Raw genomic sequence first — 21,066 nt, 5'->3', positions numbered from 1 at the left:
CAACTGCCTTCTGCGCCATTTACCAGATGGTTAATTTGGGTAGGGCTTGAAGGATTCTTACTTATTGAACAGAGATTGTAGTAACTACTACGTAGAAGAGTTGTGAGATTAGGAATAATGTAAGAAATATTCCTTTACATTTTTATTAAATGAAGATACTGCATGCTCAGGTTATTTGCAAACTTTTGCCCCAAATTATTTTTTTTAATGCCAGTACTAAGGCTTGAACTCAGGGCCTCATATTCTTTTTTTTTTTTTTTTTTGCCAGTTCTGGGCTTGAGCTCAGGGCCTGAGCACTGTCCTTGGATTTTTCTCAAGGCTAGAGCTCTACCACATGAGCCTCAGCACCACTTCTGGGTTTTTCCAAGTATGTGGTACCAAGGAATCCACCCCAGGCCTTTGTGCATGCTAGGCAAGCACTCTACCACTAGGCCAAACTCCTGGCCCCAGGGCCTCATATTCTTGCTTAGCTTTTTGTTCAAAGTTGGCATTCTATCACTTGAGCCACATCTCCACTTCGGGCTTTTTCCTGGTTCGTTGGAGGACAATCTCATGGATTTGTCTATCTGGGCTGCTTTCAAATCTTGATCCTCAAACCTTAAGTCTCCTGCACCAGCCACAAACCTAATTTTAAGCTTTATAAATCTGGAGGAATGTTTTGCTAAAGAATCACTTTTCTGAGAGGATAATCCATACTGAAGTCTAAACTTGCTGTTTTATTGAAAATAATTTATCTATACATGCTTGACGAGCTTCTGGCTCCTATCCAGAGTCACTTCCTCCTTGGCAGGAAGTGAAGACTTCATCATGAGGCTGCAAGTGTGTGTGTGTGAGGGGGTGGGGGGAGGCAGGGGACTTGAACTCTGAGCTTTTTTTGTGCTCAAGGCTAGCACTCTTACCACTTGAGCCACAGCACCACTTTTGGCTTTTTCTGAGCAGTTTATGATCGATAACCAGTTTCATGGACATTCCTGCTTAGGCTGGCTTTGAACCACGATCCTCAGCCTCCTGAGTAACTAGCATTATAGGCATGAGCCACCAGTGACCAGCAAGTGTTCCTTTGAATGCCTCTTCCCCTGTGTGCCTTAGGGGCTGTCTGGTGAGAGTGGGTGAGGGGATCCCCAGCCAAGCACACAAAAAATCAAGGCTTGAGGCAATGTAACTTTTCATTTGTTTGGCCTTAAAAAACAAAAAGCAAACTTTCCCCCATCTATTATAGATGCATAAGCTACATCTGTTGACGGGAGCCCATTCTCAGCACCCACTCACTCTGCCCCATTACACTGAGGCAGTATCAACTGTTAACTGGTTTGTGTAGAGGATAATACATTAATCTCTTTGGAAATGTTTACAGTAGAAGAATCAGAAGAGGCCAGTCTGTAAGTAGGATTTGGCTATCAGTATTCGTGACAAGTGTTTTTAATTTTTAAAGCTATACCAATAAAACTTACTAGACTATAAACTTTTTTAGGGAAAAGTTGATTCCTTAGTTGTCTTGGTAATGTCAGGTCCTCGCTAAATAAATCCTAATTATAAAGTTAGCTGGATTTCAGCATACTCAGTCTATATCATTGTTCTTCACTCCTGTTTACTAACCCACATCTGAAATTAATGTTTGTAACTGCACCACAAATGGTATCCAGTATCAACTTTTTCTGGTCTTAGGCATACCGTTTTATTTACATGGCTCATGAGTACTTCGTTTGTGTGTGTATATGGGTTCATGGTAAAACAGAAAACATTCCTTACTCATGCCTTAATGTATGAAAGAGGGTTTTATAAATTTTTGTCAGAACTTGGCACACATATGAATAGTCCCCCTGAGTTTTAGATTGGTGATTTCTGTCTCTGTAGGAAAAAGGACCCTTTCATAGCACACAATTTTGTTTGTAGACCACAGGCTACAATAACTACTACAAAGAAGTAGCTATTTGTAGTTTTAAAAATTATTTATATAGTTAGCTATCTGTCTGTGTCTGTGCCAACCATGGAGCCTGGATTCAGGGCCTTTTGCTCTGTCTTTTTTGCTCACAACTTGTGCTCTACCACTTGAGTTATTCCCCCAGCTGTTTTTCTGCTGGTTAACTGGAAATAAAACTCTCTGGAATCATGAGTTCCATATAAGGCATGGTTCATCTTTGCAAACTTTAAGAATAAGCGGAAATGACTAAAAGGCTATTAAAAATTGCTAAAAATTGTAGATTAAAAAGATAGTTCTCAATGTTGTGGCATACTGAATATGTCTACTTTAACAATCAATTAAGTGCCACCAAGATGAAAATCTTTCTCAGAACTGTCCAAGCATAACTAATGCCCCACTTACTTCCAATAACATTTGGCCTAGCCGAAGGCCATGAGGCCAGTGCCAGAGCAGGCTGTGCACATGTGCAGGGGAAGGCGCTGCTCGGGCTCTGAGGTCCTTCCTAATCGTCCAGCTATGTCAAGGAGAATGGCAAGGACAGCTCCCTAGTCTGCAGCAAGAAGGCACTGTGTGGTTTTGAGTACTCCACTGACTTCTTGGCTACTCTGAGCTGAAGCACTGAGGTCTCCCGAGGGAGCCAACTGTCCCCCTAAATTGGTAGAACTTTAGGACTTCTCTCAATTTTTTAAGGCTTGGAGGCTCTTAGTGCTTCCTGTGTCTTTTAAAGGGATCTGAAGGAACCGGAAGAGCAGTCCTGCAATCAAGAGGGAAAACCTGGTCACCTTGCTAATGCCTAAAGTACACGACAATAACGCTACCTTAAATGCACATGGCACTTAACAGTTTACAAGGTAAAGTTATTCCTCACAATGCAGAGAGCTGGACTTAAGGAGTAGAGTACCAGCTGTGAACAAGCAAACCAGCTAGGCCAGTCCCAGCACAAAAAGAGGAAAAAAAAAAAAAAAAAAAGAAGAAAAAAACTGTGGGAAGAAAATTGCATTTCTGTTTTACAAATCAGCCTTACAAATGTGAACTGAGAAGCCTCAAAAATCTCATTCATGATACCATGATCCCTTATCTAATGATCCCCAGTTTCTTATCTCAATCTTCCTACTAGCTGTGCCCAGAGACACCACAAGCCCTGTCCCACCACCCTCAGCTTTCTGTCACCAATGGAGTGTGCAGGCCCTACCTGCTGACAAGCAAATAAGACTGGGCCAGTGGCTAAGCCGAGCTTTAGATCAGCAGCAGTTGGTTTGCCCATCTGGTCGGAACAGGAGGTGAAGTCCAGCACGTCGTCAATGAGCTAGCAAAGGGAGACAAGGGAGGTCAAAGCACCACCTCGGCCATGTCACTGCGGTCGTTCTCTCCCATCTGAAGCATACCAACCTGAAAAGCTATTCCTACATTCTTCCCATATTGATAGGCAATCTCGTGCACCGCAGGATCAGGGCAACTTAGGACAGAAACCTGAAACAAAGAAAGCAGAGATAAACCTTAGTAGCCAGAATTAAGGCAGGGAAGCCCTGGAGGAAGTCACAGACACATGACCTTAAGAGGGGGTAAATAAACCTAAAGTACAATCAGGAGACACCATTATAAAACATACACATGTCCTTAAGAGGCGGTAAATAAACCTAAAGTACAATCAGGAGACACCATTATAAAAAAGGGGACCAAACAGACACTAACGTTTTTTTTGCCAGTCCTGGGGCTTGAACTCAGGGCCTGCACACTGTGCTTGGGCTTTTCCTTAAGGCTAGCGCTCTACCACTCATACCACAGCACCACTCCTGGCTGTTTTATGTATGGAACTGGGGACTTCATGCATGCCAGGCAAGCACTTTACCACTAGGCCAAACTCTCGGCTCCCACAATAACACTTCTTGTTTTGCTGGGGCTTGAACGTAGGGTCACGTGTATGCTAGGAAAGCACTCTACTAATGATTACTACCACCTCTATTCTACCCCCCCTTTCAATTCTAACTCATCGGGCTCCCCTTCTTCCAAACTGGACAAGCAGTCTTAGGCAAATCATAGCCACAGGAGACTGTACGGCTGGCATCACGTTGAGCAAATCCTGTGCTGTGCAGAGCCTCGCGTGTGTGCACTGGCTTCCAGCATTCAGCACACTGCTCCACTGCTGGCTTTGGTGACATGTTTGGATTTGTCCCCTGTAGAGATAGACACCTAATCACAAGGCCATGGCCATGTGCTTGCTCATCTCTCCGGGATTATTTGAATTGTCGTGGAGTTCACTCACTTCTGAACGTAGTTGTTTCTTGCTATGTCCATCATAGCCGCAAGCCTCAGCTTTGGAATATAGATGCTCTTTTATTAATAGAATCTTCCCTGCTCCTTCAGTTTCTATATTTCTCTGAGAAGTAATTTAACAGTATACAAACCATTTTATCCCCCCTTTATCAGTGAGTGAAGAAACAGGGCTTCAAAAATCTTTTTTTTTAATTCCAAAAAAACCTAGCTGGCGCCACCCACATGAGGATACTTCCCACTGCCCTGCTAAGCATGCTAAGCAGGGCCAGACACATTCAGAACAAAGGCTGCATAAAAACAAAAGCGGGGCTGGGACAGACACTGCGCTCTGTGGAGACTAACTGTCCATGTGGACTCTCAATGAGAAAGCTACATGGAGCTCTTTAGTCTGCTTTCTGTACTGGAGCACTGGGTGATGAATAACTGGTTCCCCGACCTTCAACCCCTATCTCTATGGCTCTCATTTGGGGACCAGATTTTGCTCAGGCATCAGCACAACACAGTGGGGCAGGCCCTTCATTCAGCCTGCTATGGTAACAGTATGCCCCTTACAACTACTATGACTTTGGCAGGTTCCTTAAGACTACTGTGTTTCTGTTTCCTCAGGTATAAAATATAGGATTAGAAGCACAGGGCTCACAGGGCTGTGAAAATCTGAATGTGATGCTACCCTTACACGATCAGAAGTTTAGCTGGTATCTGGGGAGAACTGAGCGTGGTCATTGGCGGGCAGCCCTACAATCCCAACACTTGCGAGGCTGAGGTCTGGAGGACTGAAGTTTGAAGCCAGCTGTGAGCAATAAAGATCATGAGATTCCATCTCCAAAATAACTAGCAATAAGCTGAGCTGGAGAGCAAGTTGGAGCCCTAAGTTTAAATTCTGGTACTGAGAAAAAGCCAAACCAAAACAAAACATAAATGAAAACAGAAGATGTTACTGGTGGCTCATGCCTGTGATTCTAGCTATTTAGGAGGCTGAGATCTGCAAGACTGAGATTCAAAGGCCAACAAGGACAAGATTCCCTCCCCCAAATAATCAGGGGGAAAACCAAAAAATGCCAGGTTGGAATCATGGTTCAAGTGTTAGCATGCCAGCTAAGAAATCAAACAAGTCCAGGTCCTCAGTACAAATTCTGGTACCAGAATAAAAAAAAATCCCTTCAAGCTCAGGCATGGAGGCACATAGCAGAACTTTCCAGCACTCAACAGGCTGGATCTTCCAGACAGGCAGGTGAAGCTTGGATCTTGCAACATATCTTGTTGCAAAACAAAACAAAATCCTCTTCATCCTCTGTTAATTACAGCCACATCGTATTACTTCCTCAGTCTTGAGAATGTTTTCTGAAGACTAAAGTCTGGCTATAATGCTTGTCAGTGCTTAGTAAAATAGCATTGGGTGAATAAAAAAATGAACTTACAACTGCTTTCAATGGCCACCACCTAACTTGTGGGCTACAGAGAGACCACATAGAGACAATTCAGAACGTTTTAAAGACGCTGAGACAGCCATCCAGTTAGTTCAGAGAATGAGAGCCAGGCACAGTTTGGGCAGCCTGGGATATACGAAGCTGTGTGGGATGATGGTCCCTGGCCTTTTTTTTTTTTTTGTCAGTTCTGGGCTTATGCTCAGTCCTTGGATTTTTCTACCACTTGAGCCTTGGCACCACTTCTGGCTTTTTCTATGTATGTGGTGCCGAGGAATCGAACCCGGGTCTATCATGCATGCTAGGCAAGCACTTTAACCACTAGGCCAAACTCCCGGCCCCGGTACCTGGCCTTTCTTGATTTGTCTTTTCCAGTGCAGAAATAATCAATAATGAATCAGCATCCTAAAATTAACAGCCATGATACACATAAATCTCCTAAGAGTTCATAAACATTTACTATGTGGTTTACCATGTATTTGGCACTTCTCTTGGGTAACTTAGCGTCACTTATGAGTTTAGAGAAACGGAAGTGTTAAAGTTACCAGGCATTACATAGCTAATCAATCTGATTCCAAATGGCTGTTTCTAGACACTGTGTGCGCACTCCCTCCCTCCCTCTCCCCCCCCCCCCCCCCCCCCCCCCCCCCGGTCAGTCATGGAGCTTGAACTCTGGGCCTGGGCACGGTTCCTAAGCTCTTCAGTTCAAGGGTACCACCCTTTCCCTTGAGCCACAGTGCCACTTCTGGTTTTCTAATGGTTAATTGGAAATAAATAAAGAGTCTCAAGGTCTTTAGTGCCCAGACTGGCTTTGAACCATGATCCTCGGCCTCCTGAGTAGCTCTAGACATTGTTCTCTTAATCACTTGGTAATGTTCTTCTAATGGACACCATAATGAAAACTCAAAAAGGTCAAGAAAAGTGCCCAAGTCAGCACAAAGCTGTGAAGTCTACCTGCAGCACGTGCTTCCCACGTGCCACCACAGAAACATGCTCCTCACTGCTAACAACATAGCTGGAGGTCCAAGTCACAGACACACATATACATACATACATACATACATACATAGAGAGAGAGAGAGAGAGAGAGAGAGAGAGAGAGAGAGAGAGAGAGAGATGAGAGAGAGAGAGAGAGAGAGAGAGAGAGAGGAGAGAGGGAAGGGAGGGGGGAAGGGAGGGAGGGAGGGAGAGGGAGAGAGGGAGGGAGGGAGAGGGAGAGAGGGAGGGAGGGAGAGGGAGAGGGAGAGAGAGGGAGGGAGGGAGGGAGGGAGGGAGAGAGGGAGAGAGGGAGAGAGGGAGAGAGAGAGAGAGAGAGAGAGAGAGAGAGAGAGAGAGAGAGAGAGAGCGAGCGCGCGAGCGCGCGAGCGTGAGCACGCACGTGTGCTTAATGTGAGCCTGGGCAAAAACCAACAGTTCTTAATAAAAAACAGTTGGTGATTCACCAACTGTGTCTAGTAAATTCCAGATACTATCTAAAAAGAAAGGGACTCTATCCCAATTTGGGCTTCAGGGTCCAGCTTAGCCACTGCCTAAAGAAAACTGGACAGAGCCAGGCACCGGCGGCTCACATCTATAATCCTAGCCACTCAGGAGGCTGAGATCTGAGGATCGAGGTTCAAACCAGTCCAGGCACGAAAGTCTGTGAGAAAGCCAGAAGGGGTGCTGCGGTTTAAGTAGTGAGCTCTGGCCTTGAGCTGAGGAGCTCAGGGACAGCGCCCGGCCCAGAGCTCAAGCTCACAAAAAAAGGAAAGAGGAGGAGGAGGAGGAGACTGAACAGATCAGGTTTTCTGGGGAACAAGTCACAGCCTATGCACACATATCTCCACTGCCTCAGTTTAATCCTACTTCCCTATCAACCCGTCACAACGCACAAAATAACCCTCTCTAGACAGCCACCTCTTAGATTTTAACATTTTTTGTCCTAAAAATAATCCTTAGTAGAATGAATTATAATCTAGCACTATTCCTTCAAATTCTCAAAACACTTTGGAATCCCATTAATTTTTCTGTGATAATTCTGACTTTACCCTTATCTCTACTTCCTGGCATGTCTAATTTGCTCTGCATTCTTTTGGAGCTCAGTGTTTGCATTTTAAATACCAAGGGCAAATAAAATGGCAATTTTGAACATACAACAATTCTGGAAGATTTCCACCCATGGGCACTTAAATATAGAAACCTGGATGCACTGGGATTTTGCTTTATTGTTCTAACAGCTCTTGGGGTTTCAGAATAAATCACATGAGACGTTGGTAGCTTGAGAGGATGCCAACACACATCAATGGACAGCAGTGAAAGCACTTTTCTTTCTTGCTTCCTCCTTTCCTTCCTTTTCTCCCAGGCCCCCCGTGTCATCCCCCCCCCCCCCCCCCCCCCCCCGCCCAACTGAACTCAGGACTCCACTGTACTGTATCTCCAGCCCTCCTTAATACTTGCATACTTGTTGTTTGGTGGTGGGGCCTGACTCAGGGCCCGGGAGAGCCACAGCGCCCCTTCTGGTCTGGTGGTTCACTGGAGGTAAAGGACTCATGGACTTTTCTGCCTGGGCTGGTTTCATGTGGTCCCCAGCTCTCAGCCTCCTGAGGCATGAGCCATCAGCACCTGGCTCACATTCCATTTTTAATAAGGGGTGAGTCATATTAACATGCATCCTTTGTTCAACTGTCTATATTTGAAGAATTGTGTTTTATTAAAAAAATACTTATGAGATAGCTCAGGCTTCTATAGCACAGAGTACTGACCCAAATCCAGCCTCTCCTCAATGGCTCCCTTACATATCCCTGGACCCTCGGTAGGATTCCACTGTCAGACAAATGATTAACTAACTGTTCATGCCTCAAGCAATGCGGTTTCTCTGAGAAGAGGATGTCTGTCCACTTTGCGTTTCTCACTCCAACAGCCCCACCACATGCCAGCACTTACAAACTGCTGTGGGCTTATGAAATTTCAATGAACACACTAGTGTGTCTTCTGAGGATGCATTATGTAGGATATTTTGACAAACACCAAACACAGGTATAATATTAACAATTAATGTAACAGTTCTATCTCAAGTAGGCCATCCCTCTATTTAACGTCTATCATATATATATATATATATATATATATATTTTTTTTTTTTTTTTGCCAGTCCTGGGGCTTGAACTCAGGGCCTGGGCACTGTCCTTGAACACTTTTTGCTCAAGCACTCTGCCACTGGAGCCAAAGCACTTCTGTGTTTTTCTGAGTATGTGGTACCGAGGAATTGAACCCAGAGCTTTGTGTATGCTAGTCAAGCATTCTACCACTAGACTATACTCCTGTGCCTGTGTCTACCGTATTTTTATGTCCTTAAAAAACATTAACACCAGGGCCGGGAGTGAGGCCCAGTGGTAGAGTGCTTGCCTAGCATGCAAGAAGACCTGGGTTCCATTTCTTAGTACTACATACACAGAAAAGGCCCCAAGAGGTGCTGTGGTTCAAGTGGCAGAGCGCTAACCTTGAGAAAGCCCAAGACAAAAAAAAAACAAATAACCGCCCCCCCCCCCAAAAAAAAACCATCTCTTGAGATAAAAATGGGAGAACAATGAAAGGAGTGATATTGACCAAGAAGCACTGTACTCATACCCTGGTTTCTGGAACTGAAATCCCTTTGTACAACTCATGCCTGTAACCGTAGCCCTTCGGGAGGCTAAGATCTGAAGACTGCAGCTTGAAGTCAATCCAGGTAGGAAAGTCTGTGAGACTCTTATATCCACTTAATCACCAAAAAAACTGGAAGTGGAGCTGTGGTTCAAGTGGTAGAGCACTAGCCTTGAGCAAAAATGCTCAGGGGCAGCACCCAGACTGTAATTTTTTAGAAATAAAAACATATCTGTTGCCAGCATGTTTTACATAATTCACATACCTTCAGGTTCCAATTAGACCATGGCAGCAGTGCCCTTATAATCCTTTCCTCTTGCAATTACATATTCCTTGACACTTGTCAAAACAGAGATAGCATCATCAAAAGCCTACAAGCTGTCTTTCATTTGACCCTAAGAGGTCTTCTTTCCTTATTGCTTTAATTACATAGGATTAGTACTGCCTAAGTTTCTTCTCTGAATATATTAGGCTAAAAGATGCTTAGATGAATAATTCTATGGAAGGATTATTTCATATTCAATGAATACTACTCATTTCAGCCTACAGATTAAAAAAATCTGATTTAAATATACATATACATTTAAGAGAAGAAGGAATGAATGAATATGAACAGAGGAAAAGCCCATGTCAAATGAGGAAAAATAGTTTTGGTTCATATTCAATTTATATTATAAAGAATTATGGCTTATTTATAGGTCATGTAATAATATCAGGCAGATCTATCATTTATGAAAAAGTATGTAAGTATTTGAGAACACAGAACTCCATCACATTTTACAAGGTGAAATGGCAGAAGTAATAACTATGAAAAAAATTGCAATAAAATGCTATCTGTTCTCAGAATTGTTATAGTTTGGAAAGTCAACTGGGTAATATGTTATAAAACTTATTTTGATTCAACTCTTGGGAGGAAAGATGATAGAAAAGCTAATGCTTGTTTATTAAAGACATCAAAAAGTGAAAATTTCAACATTTCTCTGTTGTTGAGAAATGTCATTTCTTTCCTTGTCAACCCTTTTGGATTTTGAATAGTACTTTAAGGTTCCCCAATGAAGTATTTTCTAGGAGAATTAGCTACCAAGAAAGAGCTGGGGGCTTTTTTTTTTTAACCTGAAAAAAGACAGAACGTACATACTGCTTTACAACTGTTGGCTATTAGACTCGCAGTCTTCTTGAAGGTCTTTTCAAGGTAGTGAGCAAATCTTTCATTCTCATTTTCTTTTGACCCTAGCTGAAGAAATTCACCTATAAAGAAGAAAAGGGGTCACTTGAGATATAGCTTTACTCTTGGTTTAAATACCAAAATAATTAAGAAATCAGAATTAACTTACCACGGACCAAATCTTCCATAACTTCAGTTAAAATAGCTAAAACAGTTGTGTTTCCAATCCTTGCCAAAGCTACAGATGCTGCAGAAAAAATCAAATCTCCAGCAAGAACAGCCTAAAAGAAGGAATAAACATCACAAATGAAACCAAAACAGAGCCATGGAGCCAGCCATGAAGCCGACTCGTCAGATGGTCACTACACAATGGGAAGGTCACCTGACGCAAATCCTCCAGCCCTCCCTTCTCTCAGCATGGTCGTGTAATGGCACACGACCTGAGCCACTGTTTGACCTGGACTAGCTTACAAGAGATTTCTTGTTGCACACCAGTTGATGTGTGTAGAAGTGTGGCAGCTTCACCCTCACATGCTACATGTCTACCCGCATTAGATCACCTCACTGTACCCCCCCCCACACACTGTTCCTTCTTCTCAAAAAGGGAGTTCCATCGCTCCATGGTCAAAAGAAGAAGAAAGTCTACACCGACAGACTGAGACCATCTACTGCACTCAGGATACAACCATAAGGTCCTGTCCACATGCTACTGACAGGCACCAACTAGGAACTGTCCCAGCCAGAATGTATCACACTCCAGAGCACAACACGTTATTGTTTTCCAGCGAGGATACACTAAGAAAAGTGAGCTCCAAGTTCAATGTACTTTGCACTATCTCACAGTCTTTCATTCCTACATCTTCCTCCTCCAATTTATCTTTTTTTTAAGTGCTAGAGAGCTAACCAGGGCTTTGCCCTGTACTTTACACCTTCTCCTATGGAGCTCCATATCTAACTCGATAAATATCCTCATTATTAGGTGATCAATTGTGAGATATTTACATGCATTAACAAATAATGATAAATCAATTCATAATGGAACTATATACTATAATTAAACATGATATCTACATATCCACATTAATACATGTGCATTAGCTGGGCGCAGTAGCTCACACCTGTAATCTTAGCTACTCAGGAGGTGGAGATCTGAGGATCATAGTTCAAAACCAGCCTAGGCACTAAAGTCCCTGAGACTCTTATCTCCAATTAACTACTAGAAAACAGGAACTGGGGCTGAGGCTCAAGGGGCAGGGCAGTAGCCTTGATCTGAAGAGCTCAGGGACAGTGCCCAGGCCCAGAGTTCAAGCCCCATGACCCCCAACCCCAAAATGTGCATTAAATGCTATAATTTTTATAGCATTCATAAACGTTATTTTAATATACAGATTTTCAACATAACGGCATTAGGTACTGTCTGTCTGTAGCATATACAACAGCAATGTTCAGCATCTCAATGAATCATCACTTTAGGATGTATGAATCATAAAATCTCATATAACTACACAATCACTTCACAGACTATGATATATATTCACATACTTGTGTCCACCTATCTACACCTCAGGGCTTGAGATCCTTTGACCTTTCTCTTTCTCTTCTCCTGGACCCATGAATCCTAGAGGACAATTATATGGAGCTGAAGCAACAAGCCTCTGGAAGACTCGTGGCAAGGAAGGAGAGTAGCTAGGAACTCAGGCTTATGGTGAAGGAGGCATTCAATGGATATCTGGAGTGGTAACAGAATAGTTGTGCATCAGGGATAGAAAAGGCAACAGACTGGCAGGGGGTTTGTGCTGGGCAGATCTTTCTTAAAGCTGAAAGACAGACACAGGTAACTGCAGCAAGCACCCTTGAAACCTGCACTCAGAACTCGGCTCCGAACAGCAGAGGCACACACACAAGATATTTGTCAAGGACAAGATAGTAATTTGTTTTCTAAGTCTTCCTCTTCTGGCCCTATCTAAATACAGTCACAGATTAGGTTATCCATGACTCTCCCAAATAAAATTCTATCCCTAGGACATAAAACCTTACAACTTAAAAACTGAAATAAAAGACTTACATAAATTAAACTGGAGGATTTTAATTCACATAAGTCATTCTCATTAAAGCAAAACCAGCCTGTGAAAATAAGAATAATCAAATGGGAGAGAACTGGATAAAATACTTGTGTGAAGGGGGAGAAGGCGAGTTATGTTTGTGTAACTTTTGTTTGTTCTCCTGCGTAAGACTGGCAATAGAGGCAAACTGTGGAGGAATGCCTGTTTAAAGTAGGCCTGTGAATCACCAATTTCATTTGTTCCAACTGAACTGCATTATTCAATTTATAAAAAATACATCCTTAAAAAAGTATTTTTACAAAATCATGGAATGCTAATTAAAATATGAAAATATGCTTTAAAAATAAATACAGGGGCAGCCAGACATGGGGGCCCACACCTGTAATCCTAACTACTCAGGAGGCTGAGATCTGAGGACCAGGGTTCAAAGCCCATGAGACTCTTATCTCCGATTAACCACTAGAAAATGGGAAGTGGGATTTGGCTCAAAGGTAGGGCGGTAGCCTTGAAGAGCTCAGGGGCAGTGCCTAGGCCAAGTTAAGCCCTATGACACCCCCCACCACCAACATGCCAACATGCCAACACACACACACACACACACACACACACACACACACACACACACACACACACGCTAGGAATTTGGCCTAGTGGCAGAATGCTTGTTTTTCTATTGTACCTCATGCTGTTTATCAAATATTTAAATACTGAAGTGACATACATTTTTCTTTGAAATTTAGAAGAGTTGAATAAGAACATTTTCCTCAATGATACAAATCTGAAAAGTAAATGTGACTTCCAAAGCATGTGATTTGGCAAAAGTTAGTAAGAACTAAAAGAAATACCATACCTTTTTTTCTCCCCAGATGTTATTAACTGTATGTTTTCCTCTTCGAGATCTTGCATTGTCAATAACGTCATCATGAACCAGACTAGCAGTATGGATCATTTCTGCAATTAAGGCTATGGAGCGCTGGTTGGCTTGCATATCTCTAATTAACAGAAAGCAATGCTTTTTAACAGAGACGCCGCCTAGAACCTTCTCAGCAATCATCTTGTGAAAACTGGACATCGGATCTAGGACAAAGAATTTTATTTCTCTAAGAGAAACTGCATTAAAAACATTGGCTTCCTTTCAGAGCCATTTCCATCCTTTGGAGAACATTGTAAAAATACACAAGACCCTGCCAAGACTCTACTTCTATTGGACAGTAGGAAGTAGAAGCTTAGTTATAAAACAAAACAAGAGTACACATTGCAGCAGTCTGGCTGTTGAGTTAAAGAAACTTTATATGCCCTGTGAATACTATCTCCTAGTGTTTGGACCATGTTGTTCCTGGGCCAAGTTTATAATTAGGTTCCAGTTAAGTTTCTGGGTTATATGGGAAAAGACAGGTGCCAAGTGCTTTACTGAAGAATGAAGAGGATGGAAGGATGTTACCAGCATAAACAGCCTAATGAAACCTACCAAACTCTGAAAAAGTGAAAGAGCAGAAGGCAATGGGAATAAAATGAAAGAAGGTGAATTTATTCAAAGTGCATTATGTACATGTATGGAAAGATCACAACAAAACCCCCTTCTATTACACATATACATTAACTCAAAAAACAAAAGAAAGTACCAACTGTCACTATGTTCAAATCTTTTAATGTATCTTAAAATGAATGTTGAGTATGATTTCAATAATCAAGACAGTGGAAAATTTCTTCCAACTCATATGTAACCTTACATAAGAAATCCTTTTATTTCCAAATTTAACATAAATTATAGAATAAGCACTTTCAAAATACTACACTGATGTGGATTTTTAGTTAAAAGGAAATGTTGGGGCCAGGAGTTTGGCCTAGTGGTAGAGTGCTTGCCTACCATGCACAAAATTGAGAGTTGTATTCCTCAGTACCACATACATAGAAAAAGCCAGAAGTGGTACTATGGCTCAAGTGGTAAATTGCCAGCCCTGAGAAAGCTCAACGACAATGCTCAGGCCCTGAGTTCAAGGCCCGGGACTGGCAAAAAACAAAACAAAACAAAATTTAAAAAATGATGCATTGGTTGGGAATGGTGGCTCACACCTGTAATCCTGGCTACTCAGGAGGCTAAGATCTGAGGATTGAGGTTCAAAGCCAGCCCAGGCACCCATGAGACTCTTATCTCCAATTAATCACTAGAAAATGGAAAATGAGGCTTGGCTCAAGGGTAGGGCAGTAGCCTTAGGCTGACGGACAATGCCCAGGCCCAGAGTTCAAGCCCCATACCCCCCCCCAAAAAAAAACCCTAAAAACAAAGCAAAACAAACCCAAAATCATGGGTTGCTAGGTTTCCTTACCTGAGGTCTTAGAAATAAACTTCAGAATATTCTGCTTTCCCAGCAATCAACTGAAAAGGGCTTCTCAATACTTGTTAATATTTGTTGAACTTTTTTTATTATTAAAGAATTTATTAACATTGATTTTTACATCATATTTCAAATGATGTGCTTAATAAACAAGTATTCAAGAAGGGAATCTTTATATACAATCACTGGCACTTAGATTTTAGAACATAATCAAAATTAGGCTGAGGGTTTATGTCATAGATACATATTAATTAATCTATGTAATAAAACATTATGTCTGAGTCATAAGTTTTTATGTATATGCAGTTGTGTTTATATTTCCAGTACCATGTACTTGTGAATGTTTTATAAAGTTTTAACAAAACCAGTTTTTGTTTACATTACTACAGATTGAATCCAGGACCTGACACATGGTAGGTAAGTACTTCAGTGCCTGAGCCACACTCTCAGCCCAATAATATGTTTGTGTATTTGTTTGGCCATGGTAAAAATGGGGCTTGAACTCATCTTTTGCTCTCACAGCTGGTACTCTCCACCTGGGCCATATCTCTGCTCAGCTGTTTTGCTGATTAAATGGAGTCTTGAGGACTTCTCTGCATAGGCTGGCTTTAAATTCTGATTCTCAGATCTCAGCCTTCTGAGTAGCTTCTGAGGATTACAAGCATGAAACAGGCCACTAGTGCCCAGCTCAATATAATAGTTCTTAACAGATCTATAATAGACTCTTCCATGGAAAAAGAAGTAAGCAAAATCAAAGAATATCGAGACAAATCACCATACCCAATTGCTTTTGTGATGTGAGCCACGTGCTCAGTGTTAGTGTGCGTGCTTAGCCTGTGTGCCTGTGTCCACGTGCTCAGTGTTAGTGTGTGTGCTTAGCCTGTGTCCACGTGCTCAGTGTTAGTGTGCGTGCTTAGCCTGTGTCCACGTGCTCAGTGTTAGTGTGCGTGCTTAGCCTGTGTCCACGTGCTCAGTGTTAGTGTGCGTGCTTAGCCTGTGTCCACGTGCTCAGTGTTAGTGTGCGTGCTTAGCCTGTGTCCACGTGCTCAGTGTTAGTGTGCGTGCTTAGCCTGTGTCCACGTGCTCAGTGTTAGTGTGTGTGCTTAGCCTGTGTCCACGTGCTCAGTGTTAGTGTGTGTGCTTAGCCTGTGTCCGGCCCTTGGCTTAATCCCCAGCAACAAAACAATAACAAACCATTTTAGGAACAGAGAAAACAGAAGCTCAGGTGGCTTACAGGAACTTTCTCTGAGATCCTCATTGAGATCTGAGAGCTTATGTTAAGAAATTTACGTATTCTTTCAGGTAAATTTACTAGGCACCATTTTCTATGAGCTTAGAATGCTATCTGGCACTGTGATACGCTTCTGCATACACTACACATCATTTCAGATGCTTTATATTTTGATGCATTTTTTTCCCCCGTCAAGCTAGGTTTTAACATGTGTCAATTTATACTTTGTTATCTTTAACACAGGATCAGAGTGGGATAGGTGACCAAATTTATAAATTACAGAAAAAGTTCATATGTTTAAGATAAAATTTTTAAAGTAGCACACTGAGTCTTGACTCCAAGAAGACGGGCACCACTCCTACTTCCTTTCTTTTTTTTTGCCAGTCCTGTGGCTTGAGCTCAGGGCCTGAGCATTGTCCTTGGGCTTTCTCAAGGCTAACACTCTACCACTTGAGCCACAGCACCACTTCTGGCTTTTTCTCTGTATGTGGGGTGCTGAGGAATTGAACTCGGGTCTTCGTGCATGCTAGGCAAGCACTGTTAACACTAGGCCAAACTCCCAGCCCCAGCCATTCCTACTTTCTTCTGTGAAATAGTTGCCACACCTTCCTGGTTCTTCTGAGAGGTAACAGGCAAGAAAGCCCTGTCTCCTGGGAGAGGTGACAGGCAAGGAAGAGGCTGTCTTGATAGCTGGCTACGTCCTCTTTATACTGTGATTCAGAAATGTCTTAAAGCATTTTCTCTCATTAGATTAAAAAAATGTTTACAATAATTTCACATAATGTTTACAATAATTGCACATAAAAACAGATGGAAATAGGCTGGGAATGTTGCTTAGTGGTAGAGTGCTTTTCTAGCATGCATGAAGCCCTGGGTTCAACTCCACATTGCCACATAAATAGAAAATGCCTGAAGTGGCGCTTTGGCTCAAGTGGTAGGGTGCTAGCCTTGAGCAAAAGAGGCTTAGTGACAGTGTCCAGGTCCTGTGTTCAATATCCAGGAATGGCAAAACAAACAAAACAAAAACAAAACATGTGGCTTTTATGAATTACGTAATTAACAGAGGTTGTTAATATGTTGCCCCGGGTGACCCTCTATTCCTAGAGTTTAAAAAAATGGTCTGCTTCAGCCTCTTGAATATCAGAGACTACAGGCATGTACCACCACACTTAAAAATTTTTTTTTCTCCACCCATACTAATATATTATGTAAAATCTTAAACTACTTACAATTCTACCTACAGTGCGAGGAGATGTTAATGGTATCAATATCAAAGATGCCTTTAGGTGATGGTAGTATACAACTGTAATCCTACAACTTGAATGGCTAAAGGAGAATCCCATGTTTGCAGTCAGCCTGGCCCATACAATGAGACACTGTCTCAATATAAAATAGCTCAACACAAAGGATGCCATCAGTGTACACGCAAGCACAGGATGCAGGATGTGAAATCAACCAGTGTCCTTGGTTATTCCCTTCTATTTTCTCACACTATTTTCTTGCCATGGAAGCACTTCAGAGGCTTCTGAATTTGGGCAAATAAGAACCTCTAACTATCCACTCACAACCCATGGGGAAATGTCGGGGTCTTTCTTCCCCGGTCCCTCTCATCAGCAGGAGGGATAGGGAGAACACGCTCCCACCAGGACAAGCCAAGCGAGGAGAGGGCCCACTGACAGCCCGCACCCAGCCCTCCTTCTCCGGAGCACAAACAGCCACGCCAGGCAGGTTGGTCAAGGCAGGAATCTCTAACTCTCAACCCCCCTCCTGAGGAAGTCCCTCCAGCTAATATACCCTCACTCTAGGTCTCAGCAGAGAGTGATAAAGCCATAACACATTTGTAACCAATGGTAATTAAGTCTTGCACCCTGCCCTGTCTCAGCAGAAAGTTATTAGACATGGCGCTACTCGGCTCCCAGCAGGGAAAGCCTTGATGTGTAACGGACCCAGGCTGATTCTGTGGACAGCTTTCTCCCTAGGATCCAGGGGACCACAAAAAAAAAAAAAAAAAAAAAAAAAAAAAAAGCAGCAGTCTGTCAAACAGGTCACAATTAGTCAAAGTATAGAAGTTGATTCCTTTGTGGACAGATCAGCCTCATCCTGGTACCTGAACAACCTTCACAAACCTTTCAGCCCAATGGCTCTCAGAAATGATCTTATGCTTGAACTCACCAAGGCAATGGATGACCATCTTCTTATCAAAATCTCCCCCACCTTAGTGAGTATCCCTTACTGCAGACTTTACTTCAAAGATCCATTTTAATAGTGAGTATGGACACAACAAAAGTGCCATCTCCTAGGTTAAAAATAAAAACAATTCTTTTGGCACCAAACTTCTTAAACAACAGCAGCCGTAGCTGGGTCAATGGTTTGGAATACAAAGAAACCGTAAAGAACTCTTGAATTGTTAGTGTCCTGACCTTAGAATCACTAAAGGGAGCTAGTGCTATAATGGCTATTTTGTTAGCCTTCCCAAAGCAGGCTCTTATGAACTCCTTTGGCTTCACAGGAACCATTAGTTACTTCCTAAGAGCCTAAGATATATATGTGTGTGTGTGTGTGTGTGTTAAATTATCAAATGTGAAAAGAGCTTCTCATAAAATAACCATTTAGTCACTAACCCTACCTTTAACAATTGGACCAGTGAGACCCAATGTAACTTGACTGCTTTACATAATCAAAACCAATAGAGCAGCATGCAATATTTGGACATTCCTGTTACCCAGATCTTTGGTAGAGCTAATTAGGTTCCACTCAGCAAAGTTTCACACAGGAATAGACAGGACACAACCATCTATTGTGGTAACCAGTAGGTCCATTCAATGAGGCTGCTGAGGAGAATAACTCTGGGGAAAGATGTAGAGATAGCTGTGCTGAATTCAATGAATAAAGAGATATTACAAAATTTATAAAATATAGAAAGAAAAAAAAGCTCCCACATTTTATTTTATTTTTTATTTTTTTGCCAGTCCTGGGCTTGAGCTCAGGGCCTGAGCACTGTCCTTGGATTTTTCTCAAGGCTAGAGCTCTACCACTTGAGCCTCAGCACCACTTCCGGCTTTTTTCTATGTATGTGGTACTGAGGAATCAAACCGGGTCTTCATGTATGCTAGGCAAGCACTTTAACCACTAGGCCAAACTCCCGGCCCTCTCCCACATTTTTTTATGATGGCAACTTGGTATGTTGTCCGGGCTCATTTCAAAAGTTCTGAGAAAACCCTTTTGTGATCTGGATTCTATGGTAAAATGAAGTCCTGGCCTACAGTTTGGGATTTGCTGAACTCTAAAACTGAATGTTAGGTTCCCTGGGAAGCAGAATGAAGAAGACAGGATATTTACTCAGAAGTGCCTTATGATCAAGACCCAAGGAGAGTGTGAAATAAAAACAGGACTGCAATGCAGACCCATTGACAGACTGATACCAACATGTGCTCTTCAGAAAATTCTTTATCGGTTCCTATCTCAAGAAGATACAAAGCCCACTGTGTAGGGGTTCTCTGTATCAGGGTCACTCTAAATGGGGGTAAAAACGAAATGGCAATGGATACAAAAAGCATTTGGTATGGCAGTTGGTGCAGAGTCTATCCCTATATTCCTCTTAGAAGATACAATTGTTTACTGGACATTTCAATCATATACAATTTCAAATTGTATACAATTCCTACTTCACTCTCTGGAGTGTAGTGGTTATCAGGACACATGGAGAAACAATATAAAGCTTTTCAGCTTCTGGAATATACAGTTCCCAGGGATAGCTTTCCCTAGAAAAATCCAAATTACACCAAAAAAATGTGCATTTCAATGACTTCAAAGAACCCTATAACTTCCCAAGGACCCAGGTTAAGAATTCCCAGCAAAGACATCTAGCAGAAAACGCTTAATTAGATAACTAATTGACATATACCTGGGAAGCAAAAAGATGGTCTGTAGTTAAGCCTATTAGGAATAGTTAAGCTTCATTGGTCAAGGGGTAAGGGGTCTCTCATGTGTTATCATCAGTGAAGTAAAGAAATAGCTCCTGTGCTAGATATTTAGTCCACCAAAAGCCTGATCCAAAAGCAGGCTGAAGAAGTAATTACCAGCTAAGTGCCAGTGGCTCACACCTAGGATCCTAGCTATTCAGAAGGCTGAGACCTGAGGATAGCCCACGTGGGAAGTCTGTGAGACTCATCTCTCCAATTAAACACCAAAAAGCCAGATGGAAGTGTGGCTCAGTGGTAAAGCACAAACCTCGGGGGACAACATTAAGGGGCAGCACCTAGTCTCTGAGTTCAAGCCCCAGTACCAGTACAACAAACAAAATCAGGAAGAAAGGAAATAAGAAGTTAACGATACTCCAGTTGGGCACTTGCTGGGTCACACCTGTAATCCTAGTTACTCAGGAAGCTGAGATGAGTATCACAGTTAAAGGCTATGGCACAAAAATCTGTGAAACTGTTATCTCCAACAAACCAGCAAAAAGCTAGAGAGGAGCTGTGGCTCAAATGGTAGAGTACAAGCCTTTAGTGAAAAAACCAAGCAAGTAGATGAGACTTCAAGCACCAATGTTGGCATAAAAAATGAGAAAGAAAGGAAAACAAACAAATGAAGTATTCTCAAGAGGTTAGGACATTCACACAGTAATGCTGGTAAGGCGCTAGCACACCCCAAAAGCAAGCCACAACCATGAGTCCGATTCAATAGCCGAATACTGTCTGTCCTATTGCTTTCATAAGCTCTCCTCTTTTCCAACCTCGGAAAATGAACTGGGAGCTCAGATACAATACTGAATTTGAGAAGCAATATTGAACTCCGTGCTATGTGCAACCAAGAGTTTATACTTCACTTAGGGAGAGAAATAAATAAAATGAATGGAGATGATGGCTGACAGGACTTTAGGCAGTGAAGAACATGTTTCTTCTCATATTTCCTCTGAAGGTAATAAACTGTACTAAGCATTAGTCTGAAGTTAAAAATACATATTTTCAAGACAGATGTTGTTGGCTCATGCCTGTAATCTCAGCTACTCAAGAGGCTGAGAGCTGAGCACCA

At 42.2% G+C, this 21,066-nt stretch overlaps 1 protein-coding gene across 1 annotated transcript in view; it reads right to left on the bottom strand.

Moving 5' to 3' along the window:
* Positions 1–21,066, bottom strand: part of Pdss1 (decaprenyl diphosphate synthase subunit 1) — a 41,419-nt gene that overhangs the window by 6,694 nt on the left and 13,659 nt on the right. The window contains exons 5-9 of the mRNA XM_090319060.1: positions 13,319–13,460; positions 10,575–10,686; positions 10,379–10,488; positions 3,311–3,391; positions 3,114–3,227 (exon numbers count right to left, since the gene is read on the bottom strand). Of these exons, the coding sequence (XP_090175186.1) occupies positions 3,114–3,227; positions 3,311–3,391; positions 10,379–10,488; positions 10,575–10,686; positions 13,319–13,460 (559 nt within the window). The remainder of the gene's footprint in view (positions 1–3,113; positions 3,228–3,310; positions 3,392–10,378; positions 10,489–10,574; positions 10,687–13,318; positions 13,461–21,066) is intronic.

This window comes from Megascapheus bottae, chromosome 26 (assembly GCF_031878675.1).
Source record: "Megascapheus bottae isolate mThoBot1 chromosome 26, mThoBot2.hap1, whole genome shotgun sequence".
NCBI lineage: Eukaryota > Metazoa > Chordata > Mammalia > Rodentia > Geomyidae > Megascapheus > Megascapheus bottae.
The sequence above is the reverse complement of the archived record's forward strand: the minus strand, read 5'-3'. Positions and strand labels throughout refer to the sequence as shown.